This window comes from Nipponia nippon, unplaced genomic scaffold (genome assembly GCF_047370975.1).
Source record: "Nipponia nippon isolate SJK-2023a ecotype South Korea unplaced genomic scaffold, ASM4737097v1 scaffold_5, whole genome shotgun sequence".
In the NCBI taxonomy this organism is placed as follows: domain Eukaryota; kingdom Metazoa; phylum Chordata; class Aves; order Pelecaniformes; family Threskiornithidae; genus Nipponia; species Nipponia nippon.
In genome coordinates, this window is record NW_028262369.1 from 51,207,012 (window position 1) to 51,223,299 (window position 16,288).

The 16,288-nt window shown below is 50.2% G+C and overlaps 2 protein-coding genes across 7 annotated transcripts in view; one reads left to right on the forward strand and one right to left on the reverse strand.

Annotated features, from left to right (window-relative positions):
* The window catches only part of TDRD5 (tudor domain containing 5), a 30,976-nt gene extending 14,743 nt beyond the window's left edge, over positions 1-16,233 (reverse strand). For 2 of the 5 annotated variants that reach the window (XM_087732372.1, XM_087732375.1), the window contains exons 1-4: positions 3,563-3,591; positions 3,032-3,270; positions 1,577-2,011; positions 644-771 (exon numbers count right to left, since the gene is read on the reverse strand). In XM_087732372.1, the coding sequence (XP_087588498.1) occupies positions 644-771; positions 1,577-2,011; positions 3,032-3,263 (795 nt within the window). In that variant the 5' untranslated portion in view covers positions 3,264-3,270; positions 3,563-3,591. Of the gene's footprint in view, positions 1-643; positions 772-1,576; positions 2,012-2,116; positions 2,141-3,031; positions 3,271-3,562; positions 3,592-16,104 lie in introns of those variants that run through there. The other 3 variants (XM_087732374.1, XM_087732373.1, XM_087732376.1) reach the window with 3 other exon arrangements.
* On the forward strand, positions 5,642-13,102 carry NPHS2 (NPHS2 stomatin family member, podocin). 2 transcript variants are annotated; one of them, XM_087732377.1, is made up of 9 exons: positions 5,642-6,197; positions 7,824-7,927; positions 8,831-8,903; positions 9,201-9,283; positions 10,156-10,359; positions 11,083-11,138; positions 11,938-12,016; positions 12,251-12,370; positions 12,670-13,102. In XM_087732377.1, the coding sequence occupies exons 1-9, from the start codon at positions 5,927-5,929 to the stop codon at positions 12,946-12,948; spliced, it is 1,269 nt and encodes a 422-aa protein (XP_087588503.1). In that variant the 5' UTR covers positions 5,642-5,926; the 3' UTR covers positions 12,949-13,102. The 2 variants fall into 2 exon arrangements, with proteins under 2 accessions (XP_087588503.1, XP_009461851.1); XM_009463576.2 differs by lacking the exon at positions 12,251-12,370 and having other exon boundaries at positions 5,652-6,197.
* Positions 16,234-16,288: the final 55 nt, after the last annotated feature.

Below are 16,288 nucleotides of genomic sequence, written 5' to 3' on the forward strand. Positions count from 1 at the left end.
TTCCTGATAAAAGGAAGGCCTAAAGTTGCTCAAAAGAAAAAAACAGAAGGAACACAAACAAGTTCTCCCCATCAGGTTTGGCAGTTCAGAGCCTCTGTACTGTTCCTCTCCATCTCTTTATGAAAATACAGTGCTAAAAAAAACAAACAAAAAAATCAAAATTTTCAAAGTCCAGCCAAATAGCAGAGTTGAGACTGCAGGAATCAAGGTCTCGGAGCTCTGTCACACAGCTGCTTGACACTTAAACCCTGCTTACTGCAGCAGGGGTAATTCCACACAGTTAGTCTCAGAACAAAGTTATTAAAGTCCAATTACAAGTAAGTACACCAAAAGGTATCACCACTATTATCAGGGGGCAAGATCATGCTTAACTGATCTCGGATGATCTGCAACATAGATCTCAAGACTGGAAAGAGACCAGAAAGAGACAAGAAAAAGACCTAGTCTGGATGGCACATAAAGCTATATACCAGGTCAGTATGAGTCTGGTCACCTCCAGACTCATCTAAAACAGGTACAAAAATTTTTGGAAGCAGCAGTGCATCAATAATACAAATTCAACAGAAACCAAAGCAGTAAAAAGAGTATCACCTCCCCAGATTACAACATGATAAAGCTACAGATCGCTCATTGAGCCACTTACTTGTTTGAGACCATCACCCACATCTACTGCTTGCGTTTCCACTGGCTCTGACTTCTCTTTTGCTGTCAGGAGAAAGCTCTCTGTCTCACAGCTGGGTTCCAAAGGAGGAATCTCAACTGCAGGTGCTGCTGTAAGGACAATAATTTGGCTGTCATTCTTTATGCAGTGTTATATATTAAGCAGAAAGAGAAGACATCTGAAAGTCTGAAAGCACTGGTGCAGTTTTCCTCATCTCTTGTAACATTCACAGCCACCGCATTCATGAGGATTCACTCGAAAGGCATCCTTCACTGTTATTAATACCTTTAAAAAAACAAAAGCCACTTGCTCTTGTAAGCATGCTAGGGGTTAAATCAATTGCTAGAATGATGCTAAAATGAATTTTCCTCAGAAAAGTCAGGAATTTGGCAGGAAATGTGATTTTCTGCCTTCTCTCATAGCTGTTACGGGAACGCTGAGGACATCTGTAGTCTCTTCTGTTTTCTTTTGTGGAACATTGTAGCTGTGCCTTTCAGACTAGTGCTAAACCTTCAGTCTCAAAAAGCGCATCAGAAAGGCTTTACCAGCCTGTGGAACAGACATTCAGATCCTTCTAGTTTTTGTTATCTATTGCCTGGAATGACTAGAAATTCCAGTCCTGCACACACATTCAGAAAGTCCATACTCTGAACAGGCTGAAGATCCCTTCTTTCATCTCACAACAAAAAATGATGGCAACCTGTAGAAAACTTCCAGTTAAGCTCTCTGCTACCAAGACAACTCCCTCGTGACAGCTGCTTCTGTAGCACCCCACAGCCCCTCTGTGCTAAAACCTAGGGCAACCAGGACTACTACAACAACTGGAAATGCAGCAACATCCACTAGAAACACAGCTGATGGGCCACAGCACTTGTGAGAGCTACGTGCTTTCAGTTAAAGAACACACCACCTCACCTTGCGGCATCTCTTCCTGCGCCTCACCTCGCGGCATCTCTTCCTGCTTCTCTATCTCACTTGCCAGGTACTTCTTCAGGGTCAGCAAGGAACCTGCTCTTGTCTGCTCAACCGCAATGATATCAGACATGCTTCTGAGGACTTCAAACATGGAGAAAAATCCATATTGCGTGTATTGGAATGCCCGGCCAAAGCGTCTGAAGAAGGCCTTATCGAAGTCCAAGAGCAGAAGCGGTGAGGAACTCAGCAGATCCTGCAGCTCAGCCTTCACCGTTGCTGGCAGGACGGGAGCCCTGCCCCTTCGAGGGAAACTCTGTGGATTCTTAGATGGAAAAACAGCATCTGTCTTTGTGGCAGCACTCTTCCGTGCCCTAGTACTTCTCCTCTGTCTGGCAACCAGTTTGGCAATTGCTTTGGTGGTCTCATCTGCAATGGCTACAGCAGAAAGAAATAAACTATTAGACAACCAAAACAGTGAACCATTAAAAGCTCTGCACAGGCAAAGCTCCTCTTCTTTCCTTTCTTTCCTCTTCCTCCCACCCTTTTCAGAAACAGGTGTCTCCTTCAAAAGTAATCACACTAAATCGTGGCTGATTTCCAGCAGGGCAATGACTGTTTCTCTCCCTTTGCAAAATGGACTGAACCAGATTTAACAGCCAACAACCAATCTGCACCCTCATTCCTATAAATCCAGATCCAGGAAGGAAGGCAGGTCAAATTCTTGGACACAGGATCACAACGGGAAACCCAGCTGCTGAGAGTTTTGTTGGGAAAACAGTAAATGGCTATTGCTCCCCTCAGTGAGAATCACAGTAAACCCCCGCTACAAAGCATCCACCCACCCAGGCAAGGTCTCCCTGGAGAGTGGCCCAGGTCTCTTCCATGCTTTTAAACAACTTTTTCTTGCGTTACTCTAACACTCTAATAAAAATATAATTTCACCCTTCCCAATCAACTCTTTGCACCTACCATTTTTTTCCACAGCTCTTCCCCAAAGAAAAGGAAAATGAAAAAGGTTCTTTTACAGACTAGACTTCCCATGGGGTCACGTAGGGAAACATTTACAACTTCTCCCTAGAGGCCCCATCCCTCGTTTTGGCTCCTGCTGTAGTCTGCATTTACAGGAAAAGTGAAGCTTACCAGTTCTAGTGTACCCATAAAAAATGTTACTGCAGTTTCTAAACTAAGCGCAGAATGCAAAATGTACAAAAATAACTAGAAGCCTGGGCAATTTTTCAGGAGGGAAGAGCAGAAAAGCATTAAAAGGCAGACCAAAATACAGGAAGAAACATCAAAGACAAGAAATTAAACAGAGCTATAGGAGAAAAAGAGTAACAGAGATATGCAACCTACAGCTCTGGACCTACATTCTGCACATCCCTGTTTCGGAGCATCACTTCATACCAGCCTGTGGTTCCAAACAACTCCTCCACCCATAAGGAAACAGAACCTCACCTTTGAGGACAAAAGTGCCTTTCTCGTAAGGACAGACTCTGACAACTTCAGGCATATCTGCCACCAGCTCCAAGGTGGATCGGAAACCCAGGTCACGTAGAGGGAGAGGTTTGCCGATCATGGCCATGTACTCCTGCTCCAGCTGCATCGGGGTTAAGCCCTCTTTGGCAGCCATTAGCAGCGATCTCACCTCCTTCTTCAGCACCTCCATAAGCTGCGCCTGCTTTGACATGTCTGCACTAAAGGGGAAACAACAGCAAGCAGAAAACGACTTGTACCACAGCTGCTCAAACACAGGCAAAAGACTTTTTACCATTTAGCAACTGAAGGCTGGTGGGGGAGAGGACAGCAAGCCAGGTTCACCAACAGCCACTACCTACCAACCCCCATATTTCCCTGCCCACCCCCCTGGAGCTGCCACCCTTTGGCACCCGCCGTCCCAGCCAAGATCGTGGCTCCTCCTGCAGTCGCCGCCTGTCCCCACGGGATCACGGCCCCTACAAGCACTGCACCCCCCAGAGTTTAGCGCACCCCTAAGCCCCTGCCCCAGGGACTGCCCTCTGCAAACCCTGCCACTCCACAGAGATCCCTGCACCCCTAAACTGCTGCCTGAGGACCCGCCCTCCCCCATGGGCTCACTGCCCCTCACAGAGCTCCCTGCGCCCCTAGACCCAGGCCTGGGGATTCTCCCCTCTGCCCCATAGGGTCACTGCTCCCTAAAGAGACTCCTGTGCCCCTAAACCACGGCGTCGGGACCCCCCCCGAGGCCCCCGGGGCCGCTGCCGCCCCGGCGACGCCCGCACCCACCGCGCCATCGCCCCGCCCCCCGCACGGGGCCCCCTCCGCGCCTGCGCGCTCCCTTTCCCGCCCTTCCGGGGCGCGAGGGCGGGGCGGGGCGCGGCGCTGCTCGCCGTTGGGGCGCCGCTGCGCGGGTGGGGGCGGTCGTGGCTCCCTCAGCGCCCTCCCCGCTCCTCCTCGCCTCGCTGCAAAAGAGCCACGGACAAAGAAGGACCGACACCTTTAAGCTGGCAGTATTTAAACCCAAGCACCAACGTAATTTAAGAGTAGTCTTGTATTTTTTAGTCGCATCTGAGAGGAAAATGCACAGCGGAGACGCTCAGTGACTTTCCCAAGGCCAAAGAGCGCGGTGTACTAGGTTGCGATGGCCGTTTCTTAAGGGTTCGCAGTCATTTGAGAAAACTCAACAGTGCGGTTGATTTCCGCACGAGGATACGTGTCAATATGACAAGGGGGGATGAAGCTGCAGATTTTGGCATGGCGAAGGTTGCAAATCCATCAGCACATGCTCAAAGCAACTCCCTTGTCCCAAGGTAGCAGTCAAAAACATCCCCTGGATGGAGGAGTCGGGACCCACTGGTTGAATTAAACATCCGATAAAACCAGAAAGTTTCACGTTTGTCAGTGTTAAACATCCCATGGTGCTTCTGACAAGAAATCAACCAGAGTCCGTGCTGCCCAGCCAAAACCAGACCCGAGTCACCGTTTACTGCTGCTGCTTAAAATGTCACCTCCCCTTTCATCAGCTGGAGACCATCTCCCCCTGCCCCACGCTGGCCAAGTGATAAACACAAAGTAAAAAGGTCTCTGGAGCACTTCCAAAGCAAATACAGAAGCTGTATGAATTTATTAATTACGCCCCATTTCCACCCAACTTTTCTCCTCTGCCATTAGCCCTCTCCATCCATCGCTTCCCCGGTGACCTGCTGACGAGGCATCCAGCACGATGGAGCAGAGAAAACAGGGAGCTGGTGCTCCTGCCCTCCCTGCCTGCAATATCCTGACTCCGGGCAGGCCACAAGGCTCTAATAAAATAGGAATCTGTGAAAAAACAAGAGCAGCACCTCCCCGGCCGGCTTCCCAGCTCCCTCCAGCTGCTCCTCCACACCAGAGACTGGGCATCCCTGAGCTCAGCACTGCCCCGTTGACAGGGAAGTGCCTCCTTTATGTTCTGGCCTTGTCTTGCTATAGTATGATTTCTAGCCAGGTACTGGTTTCTTTAATACAACCAGTGACTTTAAAACACTTTAAAAGTGTTTCCTGCAGAGGTTTCCACAGATGTCACCACAGGCTGTGTGGCATGAAAAGAAAAAGCTCCTATGTTTGGTCTGCTATGCTCCTGCTGTGGAAAACTAGGGAAGCATTTAGGCACAAACTCTTTTGGCAATTTCAGTTCAACAGCTCTAACCCTGCAGTGGCCTCCATGTTTTGCACCCACTCAGGAAAGTTCATGGCTGAACTGGGATCAGCTAATTTCCCTCCCTGCTAAGATGCGAGGTGACCCTAGAGAGAGGGAGTTTGCTGCCAATATCCCTCCACTGTGCCAGCCAAAGGGTTTCTAGAAAGCAGAACAGCTACTTACAGAGCCGTTCTCCACAATGACCCCTCCAAACACACCTGAATAAGCCACTGGTCTCACCAGTACAGGTTTTTCACCCCGGTGTTTATTGCTCTGGGACACTCTCACCACATGAGGTCTTTAGAGCCACATGTCTGACAGTTACTTTTAGGTTGCTTCTCAACAGCTTTTCAGAAAACATCTACTAAAAGTCATCTGAGTGCTTCTGATTGTATTTTATTTCCAAAGGCAGGAAGATGCGAACAGAATGTTGTCCTGGTGTCCACCCTGTCCAGGTCTAACCTTCCTTCCCGTCTCCACAGCAGTGTGTGATGAGAGCAGAGCAGCTGGGAAACAGCTTGCTCACTTCACTGTCCATTATGTCCGACAAGCCGGTGATAAACTTGAAACAAGCCTCCTTAATCTGACACCTCCCCTTCTCTCGCCCCCTGCCTGGTTTTCCTGCCTGCAGCAATAAATTCAAGCTCGAATTCATCCAACTCCCACAGGCAGCTGCATGCTCCTCGGCACAGACGAGAATGGATAAGAGGTCTCGGAGCTCTTCCAGGGAGTCTCACAGGAGACGCCGAGAGTCCCCAGCTACACAGAGCAAACGAGAGAAGAGGGAGAGCAGCAGAGAAGCCAGCAAAGGAAGGGGAGACATAAAGCAGGAGAAAGCAAAGGAGATCAAGAGCACCGCAGGGACTGATGGTAGGGCGCATACGTCCACAGTGGTGGACGTGGATGATGTGATATCTGATGAAGAAATGGAGGCAATGGCGTTGCTGGACAGCGAGCAGCAAGAGGAAGGTAAAGCTTATGGAAGGGAAGGGGCTGGAAAGTTATGGGCTCTTTGACCCTGTATGGTCACAGTATGACTGCTCTCTGCGTGGTGAGCGTCATCACACCCACCTTGCACAGACGTGGTTATCCTCAGGACAGGATATGGGAGACTCCAGACAGCCTCCCAGCCAGCTTCTGCAGTCAGTACTGCAGGCTGATCAGCGCTGTCTAGCAAAGCAATGAACTTTGCAACAAGCAGTTACCGCCCCAGCATACTTCATGCTTCAGCTTGCTGCTCCCCAGTTCTGTTCATGCTCTACTCTCTCCCTTTTCTCACTTGCCCTTCTTTAGGTGGATGGAGTTAGCCTCAATGCCAGTTCACAGCCCAAAGAACTGCCCTGCGGGGAAGAACTGCACTTGAGGTGCACGCTTATAGCTCCCCTTCCAGATAACCTTGGAGAGCAGCTCCTCTCCAGGCCATGTGTTAGGCAGATTCCCAGCCTGCTGTGATAGAAGGGAGCATCGTGAGTCTTTTGGCAAGATGGCTGGGCCTCTTTGGACCCGGCATCACCACAGGCATGGCAGATGTGTGTTACAGGAGCCAGCGTCACTTGTCTGCTTCCATGCCAGCAGCTCTGCTGCCCTAGAGTGACACAAAGTTTTCAGACTCGCTTCGGTCTCTCTGGGAACTAATTTTTCACAGCTGCCTCGTTCTGCCTCAATTACAGGAATCCCATCTTGTGAGAGGTGCTGTGGAGCTAGAGTGATCACACAGGTTCTTGGGATCTGAACCTCCCTCAGGACCTCGTGGCTCTGCAGAGCGCTCCAAAGGCAAAGGGGCAAGGACAGAGGGCTAGAAGGGATTCAAAATGGGACAGATGCAGGGATGCTAACTTCACTGCTGGAAAACATGGTCCACTCTCCGGGTCTAGGTACACCCAGAAGTAATCTATCTATTTTCATGCCATACCTGCAGATTTTCCCTCAGGCAGGAGCACAACAAAAGGCAGCCAGATCAAGGTGACCCACACTCACTCTGGGGAGATGTAGAAGGTAATACTCATCTGGGGCTGACCACCCCAGTCAGGTTCCAGCACCTCGTGTGACAGCTGTAGAGCATGGGGAGATTTCAGCAGCACCAGTGACTTGGTCCCACTGCATTAGGGAGCTAGGATGCAATTAAAATGTTATTCCAAAAGGAGCTGAAATACTATGATAGGGAAGGACACTTCAGGCTGTGCATGTTGAAAGCTACCTCTTATTTGCAATCTTTTTCTCTACCATTAGCTTATCTTTCCAGATAAGCTTCTGGGATCCCAGCTCAGCCACATGTTGCCCGTTCCAAGCCTTTCAACACTGCTTGGTAGCTGCAGGTCTTCAAGCTAAAGGCTGCTCTCTAGTCAAGGCACTATGGAGAAGCATGGCTCAATTTCTGACAGTAAAGCAGAGACAAAATTCATCAGTCCATCCTAGCAGCTCCTGGTTACCTGGGGCGGGGAGTATTCTTTAACCCACCTCCAGAGAGAGCCAAATGGTTTACATACACCGGGTCTAGGCAAAGGACAACACCGAAGCTGATCTGTGCAGGCACCTGTCAGGCCACCAGTATTTTGGGAGCAGCCCTCTCCTAACACATGTTGGATTTCTCCCTAGGTGTAAAGTCTCCAGGTCTGGGCATCTGTGAGTGGCTTCTGACCATCTTGTCTTTCCTGTTCGTCATAATGACCTTCCCCATTTCTGTCTGGTTCTGCATGAAGGTGAGAATAGTCATGGGGCCTTTCTAGGTTTAGTATTTGGTGTCCGATGTGGATGTAACTCACTGGTTCAGCATGTGTCAGGCATTAGCATAAACCTTTTTTGATCTAAGGCCCTTCTTCAACTCGTCATTAATTTTGACTTATCCTTTATCACATATTGCTGCAGCAGAGGCCTGCACAGGGGTCTAGCCACTGCCTATCAAATAATCCTGCTGCAATATCAGCAGGCAGTGGCTTAGGGTTCCTCTTTTTTAAAAGAAACTGCAAGTCTATTCACTTTCAAACATAACCCTCAGCCTACCCAGCCCAGAGATGGCTGCATTGCAGCAGCAATGTTTTGAATTAAAAATTTTAAGAGAGATTGATCTCTCAGTTAATATCAGATTTTCCCTCTTCCTCCCCTTTTCTCAGATTTATAGCATGGCTACAAGTAGGCGTGTTTTGATTCCCACTTCTCAGGAAATTTCACGTGCATCTTGTCCTCAACAAAAGTGTCAGTATTAATGGCTCGGATCTTACACACATGATCACCTGCACACATGGTTTCCTTGGAGGCAAACAACCAACATGGGAAATTTTAGCTCAGGGTGTTCAAGTTTGGTGAGGCTATAAGGAAGCAGTGCTGGCCTCATCCTCGGAAACCCTGGGCAGCTCTAACATGGGCTGCTCTCACCAAATCTCAGGCTGTCACAGGGCTGCTCACATGCAAGGCCAGCCAACAGTTCTGGACAAGTTCTCCACTAGGGTAAAGGGACTCAGTGACAGGTGATGCCACTAGCTCCTACCTGCTGAAATCCTGCCTTTACAGAGCTTTCCCAGAACAGACTTCCTCCCGTACCGGTGAGGTTCCTTTCCCCAGTCCTACACCTTCCCCTCCAGCCTCGCTTTTGTTTCTCTCTGCAGGTAGTGCGGGAGTATGAGAGAGCCATTGTTTTCCGACTTGGGCATCTCCTTCCTGGCAGAGCCAGAGGGCCTGGTAAGGTGTTTAATGGGCTCCCCCCAGCCATGTTGCTCCTCTTCATGCTCTACCAAAGCTCACGTGCTGGTGCCCTCCGAGCAGGCACAGCCAGACAGGAGATGGGATGTCTTTGCTCCCGTCCTCTTAAGGGTCAGTAGCCTCTTAATGGCTTTTCCCATCACAGAAGCAGCCTCAGAATTTGAGCCTATGTATTGCTGTTCCTTTGTAGTTCTACATGCCAAGCCTTCCCCTGTTCTCCAGAGCAGGAGAGGCAATTTCTGTGGTTCTGATGATCACTTTCTCTTCCTCCCACAGGCCTTTTCTTTTTCCTTCCTTGTCTGGACACGTATCACAAGATAGACCTCCGCCTCAAAACCCTAGAGATCCCCTTCCATCAGGTATGGCTGACACCCCCTCTCTATATTAATTTTTATATCTCTTTAACGTTACACCTTATGCTTTCAGCCTTCATCCCTGCATAGAAAAGTTTGAAAAAACATCTCAAAGTAACCCTAATGCCTCAGAAAATGGAAGGCAAAAAATTCACCATAGTGAATTTTCTTCTTTTTTAAAACTACTGCTTTTAATCCCATTCAATTTGACATGTTTTAGTGGTAACATACACCAATAGGGAGTGGCTGGGCCAAAGATACCGGACCAGGTTTTTTTACCCACCACACTGAGGAGTGCATGCAGCGGGGACAGGAGCTCAGACTAAGATCTTACAACCTAAGGGTGGTACTCTGCTCCTGTATAAGCCTGGGAGGAAGAAAGGGCTGAACCGTTGCTTCTAACCCTTGAACCTGCAACCTCCCTGGCCACAGCCCCTCTTCTCCTTTTGGGATGTGTTGTCTGTGCTGCTGTGTTGCCAGTGTGACTGTCCTTGTCTGGTAGCATCTCCAGGCTCATCCCCACAGTGTACAGCAAATCCTTCTGGAGGTGCAATAACCGAGCACACACCTCAGGACACAGCCTATGCTCTCACAGCAGGAATGGACCAGGCAGCAGTGGGCAGGGAAACACGGCATAGGATGATGACCTACTCACAGTCCCTAGCTCAGCAGCTGTGCTGAGGAGACACAAAGATGCTGCTCAGGGAACTGAGGTCCAGAGGTTATATAGTTTGCCCAAGGTCAGTCAGTAGCAGAGGTGGAAACTACAAAGACTTAAGAATCCAGCTAGTCTTCATCATTCTCTTAATTGTGTGCTTTTCTGTGCTACCTTAGAGTTGTCAGAACCAGCTCCATCTCCACTAATGTCTTCTGCTTAGGTGGTGACCAAAGACATGGTTACCTTGGAGATAGATGCTGTCTGCTACTACAGGTTGGAGAATGCCTCTCTTCTCCTCACCACCCTGACCAGCATCTCCAGTGCCATCCAGCTCCTGGTGCAGACCACCACAAAGCGTCTCCTGGCACATCGAGCCTTCTCTGAACTTCTCTTGGAGAGGAAGAGCATTAGCCAGGAGATAAAGGTGCTTCCACAGGGGGGAGACAGCAGAGCAAGGGGTGAACTGAGGCTCCACAAAGAAGCTCAGGTGGTCAGTCCCTCAAAATCACAGACACTGGTTTGCAGAAGGGTACAATAACAACATGTGTCACCTTCACAGAAAAATGGGAGATCTTTCTTGTTTGTTTTTTGACTCAGATCACTTTAGGGGAAGGATACACAGTGTGGGCCCCAGAGGTGGCCGTGGTGAGTAGCAGACAGTATGGTGTGAGGGGCGTGAAGAACCACTTAGGACCAGCTTCGTCAGTGCTTTGTGGTACCCCAGCTTCAGTACTTACCCCAGAGAGGAGATTCTCACAAGAAACGTATTCTGCAGCCTGAGTGAGTTGCCATAAACCCAGTATGTATGGGATCTCCAGCAGCAGTTCTCTGGGGCCATGACACATGTACATGATGACACCAGTGAGGAACTGAATGTTCCCTATGGAACTGAATTGGTTCCACACTTGAACCCGTATGGACTAGTTAAATCGTGCTAAACCCCTGGGGCAAACACAAATCAGAAGTGAGGGAAGTAATTTTATTTCTGAGGGGCCTCACATAGTAGCACACAAAAACTAATAAATCTGCCTTACAGTCCTGAAGTTAACTGCCTTGAATTAATGTTCCTGCACTGTCTTAGTCCCTGTAAGGGGCCTAGGCCAGTGCTGGTGTTCTCCCCATGCTCTAAAACTATTCCTCTTCACAGGTGGCTTTGGATGCGGTCACAGGCTGCTGGGGGATCAAAGTGGAGAGAACAGAAATGTAGGTAGGAAATGCTGGTAGAGGGGACTTCCCTGGCCCTTTGCAAGTACCTGTCCCGCCCTGGTCCTCTTCCTGCTTTGCCTCTGGCTCTCTCCCTGCAGTCATTCTGCAGCAGCTAGGGCCTCACCCCTCGCCACCTTGTTTTCCCTGCCCCTTTCAGCCTCTGCCTCATGTAAAACTTCCACATGCGACGACTGTGCTTGCTCCTGCACTGACAGCTGAGGCTGGGATCTCATCACCGTTTCACCACTGCTGCAGGCAGAGTTTACACCCAATTCTCGTAGCCCAAGAGGTGCAGCAGGCACCGAACCCTCTGTGTCCCTCTCTAGATCAAAGTACTGGTTGGGATGGGCTCATCACTCAGAAGCCCATGCAGAAAGGTGGGACATGCTCATCACGTAGAGGGCCGTGGAAGAGAGCGCCAAGCAGTGAATGATTAAATCTATGAACAGAAGGAAATTCCTGTGCCTGTCTTGAGAGCAGTCTCCCAGTGGATTCTCTGATGTCTTACAAAGAGTGAGCTTAGACTTAAGCCTCAGAGGCACAGAGAAAAGAGGTCTCTCTGCTGCCTAGTGATCATGCAAGCCTGGCCATTAGAAAACCAGGCTGGAAAAGAAGGATGGGAAGGGAGGTAGAAGGCTAAAGACAGACACACAAAGAAGGACACCCAGGGAGCAAAAAACATGAGTGAACAGCTCTGCAAAGACTGACTGATGAGCCCATTCCAAGCCTCAGATTGACCATCCATACTGCCAGGAGAGCCTAGAGCCCAGCTAATCCCTGTCCCTTACTACCACAGCAACAATGTGCAGCTGCCTGCTGAAGTCCGGCAGTCCCTGGCTGCGGAAGCGGAGGCCCAGAGACAGGCCAAAGTGCGGGTATGCCAACTGCGAATACGCCCCATCTCCTTCCAAAGCATCCCTCCTTCCTTTTCCACCCCTGCTTTGAGGTCCCTGGGACATGCCACGCTAGGGTACAGCTCTGGGAAGATATGTCTCCTTTAATTCCTGTTCAAGAGCTGTGTCTAGCAAGGGGAGACAGAAAGACACACGAGAGGTCTGGGGTTATCCCTGGGCCCACAGGGATCCTCATGGAGATCTCTTCCTCCTCAGGGTTTCACTCTCCTCTGGGAGCCCAGTGCAGGGCTGTCACCACTGTCACGTAGCCTGCACCTTGCTCTGCCCAGGCTGGTCCCCCTCCCTTGCACTGAGCTGCTCAAGAGCCTGGATAAGGTTTGTGTCCAGCACCCCTCCCACCAGCCTAGCCTGGGGGCTGCCCCCTCCCATGCTTTTCCAGCAAGGGTGTGCCCCATTGTGAGCCCTGATGGGCCTAGTAAAAACAAGTTAGACATGAGCTCCCAAACTTTTGGGAAAGTCAAGAGGTCTAGTACATGCCGTGATCGTGACAGCAGGAATATTATAATCGCACTGGCCTTGGGAATTTCATGGTGGCAACCTCCCTCTGTAATGAACAGTCCATGCCCCCTTACTCCCAGCCTCACAGAAACCTTCTTTATTCCCCTGCCTGGTAGGTGATCGCTGCTGAGGGGGAAAAGGCTGCTTCTGAGTCCCTGCGGATGGCAGCTGAGATCCTGTCCAGTGCCCCTGCTGCTGCTCAGCTCCGTTACCTCCATGCACTGCACTCCCTTACTGCGGAGAAACCTGCTGCTTTCATCTTGCCCTTGCCTTTGGATGCCATGAACCCGGTCTCTCCGGCTACCCACGGTCCTCCGGCAGCAAGCAGCCTCCTCACAGATACCACAAAGCTCCCAGAAAGCCCGAAAGACAAGAAGGACTCACCCATGCTCTAAGAGCTGTCCCAGAAATGGTTGCCACACTGCCCCTGGTCAGTCCTGCTCAGAGAGGAGCAAGACGACTGCCCTATTGGCAGCCCACCAGCAGGTCCTGGTCTGGAGGCAGGAGGGAAGGCAGCCCAGGCCTGTAATATAAAGCAGATTGTACATGGAAGAAGCCTCTGCTTGTTTTGGAAAGGGAAAAATATGGAGCACAAGGAGCAGGGCTGGCACGTGTGTGAGCAGGGGGTTGAGGGAAGAGGGGTGTCATCCCTTCCCTTTCACAGGGCCAGATGCACCTTGACACCCTAGGGCCTGGCCCCTGGGGTCTGATCCATCTTGCCCCATCACCTCGGCAGGACAGACAGACTGGCCGCTGCGTACTTAAGTGCCCCTGTCCCCAAACTGAACAGCCGGACAGGCGGGGGTGGGAGCCCAACAGTCGGTGGGGGAACAGGAAGGGGCTCAGCACGCAGGCAGGTTGGTAGGTGCTGCCAGTCTGGTTCTCCTGCGACAAGGGAGCGAGCTGGGTCCCGTGGCATAGTCCTGGGTGTGGGATTTCAGTCACCACCCATGCGCACGTACATACACACATGGGCAGCCAAGGTGTTGAGCCCCAGGAAGAGGAGGAAAGGGCAGCCTTTAAGGCTTGGCACTTCCCTGCAAGGCACATCAGCTGTGCAGAGGCAAGGCAGGCTGTGCTGCTGCTTGCTTCCACTGGGGGGTGAGGCAGGACAAGGTCTGAACTTGTGGGCATCTGAACATTTTAGAGGTGATCCGTTTAACCAGCTCCCACTGAGCTGACAAGGGGGAATCCAGCACCGCTGGGGAAGAGCCAGCTGAAAGCCTCGAGAACAGTACTGCTTTTGCCTGCTGCAGCTGCCTTGGTAACCTCCACGCACAGGGAAGGAACAGAGAAAGTCCTCAAAACTCCTATATATCTCTTCTGCCAAGAGAGATTTGAAATGACCGGGAACCTACAGATACTGCAGTCCTTTCCCTTGGCAAAGATAGGGAGCAGTGTCAAACGAAATGCAACTGCGCTTGGTTTCCCTGATCCTGGTGCCCTTTGGGTGGACATCAGCTCTGCTCCTGCACTTTTACTTGACCTGCAGCATCTCCCCTTGCTTCAAAGCAGACCTCCCCTGCACAGCCATTCCCAGGCCCAACGTTCTGCTGGTGGCCTGTAGAGGCCAAGACAGAGGGTACTTTGTGGCCCTTCTCTTAATTGCCCATGCAGTAGCTGGCCATCATGCATGGGCCTAGCAGGGGTTACCCAGCCAGTTGCTCACTCTTTGTATTTTCACTTTTATTCAGTCCCTCTTTGCCTGCTGGTAACACTCACGCACATTGGCACATATCATCAGTAACACTGATGCCCCTAAACGCCCCTGTGTCACGAGGACGGCCTGCAGGTACTGGCTTAATATTGCTGTGAAGGGCAAGGATCCCACTTCTACCGAGTACAACGTATTCTGTATTTAATCAGCCCCTTCAGCTCCCTGGAGTCCCCTTCTCAACACTCGGTGCTCTACAAGTGTTTGCCGGCGTTTTTACAGCAAGGACACCCAGCGAACCAGCCCCCTTACAAGTGGCTGGGAAGTGGGAAAAATCCACCTGTGAACTTCTCGGTGATTACACGAGCATCCGAGCCCCAGGTGTAACCTCACATCCAAATCATTCTGCCACGGCAACCCTCTCAGGAGAGGGCAGCAGGATGGCTGTGGCTCCTGCTCGCGTGTCTGTAATAGATCTCAGTAGCGATCCACTCATGGAAAACTAGCTCTGGGAAGTGGAACGGCTCTGTAATCTTCCACTGGTGAATGTGAGCTGTGTAGTTACTTCTCTAAGGCTGGTTCTGGTTATTTCTCATGCTGCTGGAATAGGCCCCTGTTTCCCAACCTAGGGCACAAAAGGGTGTAATACTACACAGAGTGAGCTGCAGATGATCCTTTCTCTGAACACTTCTCTGGCTGCATTTCTAACTCCGTGTAAAATGATCCATCCAGACCAAGATTCCGTGGCACATCAAGGACCAACACCTCTACAGATAACGTCTCAAAGAAACAACACTTAGCCTGAGAAATGACTGTCAAGAGACAAGCAGTACCATACCAGGGCACACAAATTACCCTATTTGCACTCCTATCTGCAGAAATCAGGCACAGTTCCAAAGAGCACGCCTTGTTGCAGCAGGATCTTCTCTTATACATACAGAGCTGGCAAAAACTTGTCATTTTACCTTCAGGAGATATTACATTCAAAAAGCTTGCAGAAGGAAGACATGACTTCAAAATGTACTTCAGGATTAGTGATATATGTTGTTCCCAAAATAGAATTTACTCCGAGGGAGCTGGCAGGGGTTGTCTGAGCTGATGTGATTCCTGACAGTTTCACTGCCTGCTCTTCCAAGCTGAGAGTCAACTTGCAGAGTCATGCCAAACCCAGGCAGCTCTGCTGGCCTTGCAGAGCTTTGTAACTATACAGACTGCCCTGGGTTGGGGACCCAACAGAGGCAGAAGTCCTGGGTAGCCACCTCACTGGGCAGTTTGGCCTGTTGAGATGGCAGCAATTTGAGAAAGGCCTTCAGGACCATGCACAGCTTCAGGCTGCTTCATGCTTTCTGAAAGAAGGGCAGAACCTTCAAGAGAAGAAGATTCAAAAAGACGAACAAAAATTTGTCCGTACAATTCTGTATGATTTCTTCCTAACGAGTCAGCAGGTACCTGGATCATCTGAAGCCCAGAGGACAAAGGAGGTACCCATTATCAGATACACAATGAGGCCATGCTGACACTGATTAAAAAAACCCTTGATACGAGAGGAAGGAGGTGCAAATGACTTGCTTGCATGATCCAACAGGGATGAGGCAGAATGAGATACAGCAGCAAGAAGAGATTGATGAACACAAACAGGAGGCAAGCACAGGGCAAGGGGAGGAGGGCACACAGGCAGGAGAAAGTCAAGGTAGCAATGGTATTACAAGGAAGACAAGCTGTAAAGATATTAGAGCTGTGGAAGGAGGTAGAGGAAAAGCAAGACAGATGCAGAAGTGGTGGAGCCAGCTAGAAGAACAGCATAAATGCTGAGATGGCATAGAGGTGTTGTGGTAGTGGATGAGGAGTAAGGCAGCGGATTGGGGGCGAGATGCTACTATGAATGAGCAGTACTCACTACTGAAAGAAACTACTCAGGCATTGCTGTTCTTTAATATTTGCTTTTTCTGGATCCTTTGGACTGGCCAGAGGTAGAAGCTTTGGGACTTGAACGGGCCTCAACTTCTGAGACGCTTTCTTGGAATTATTTTTCTGAAAGAAAAACAAAACAACAAACCAAAGCCATTAAAAGTACCGCAGAG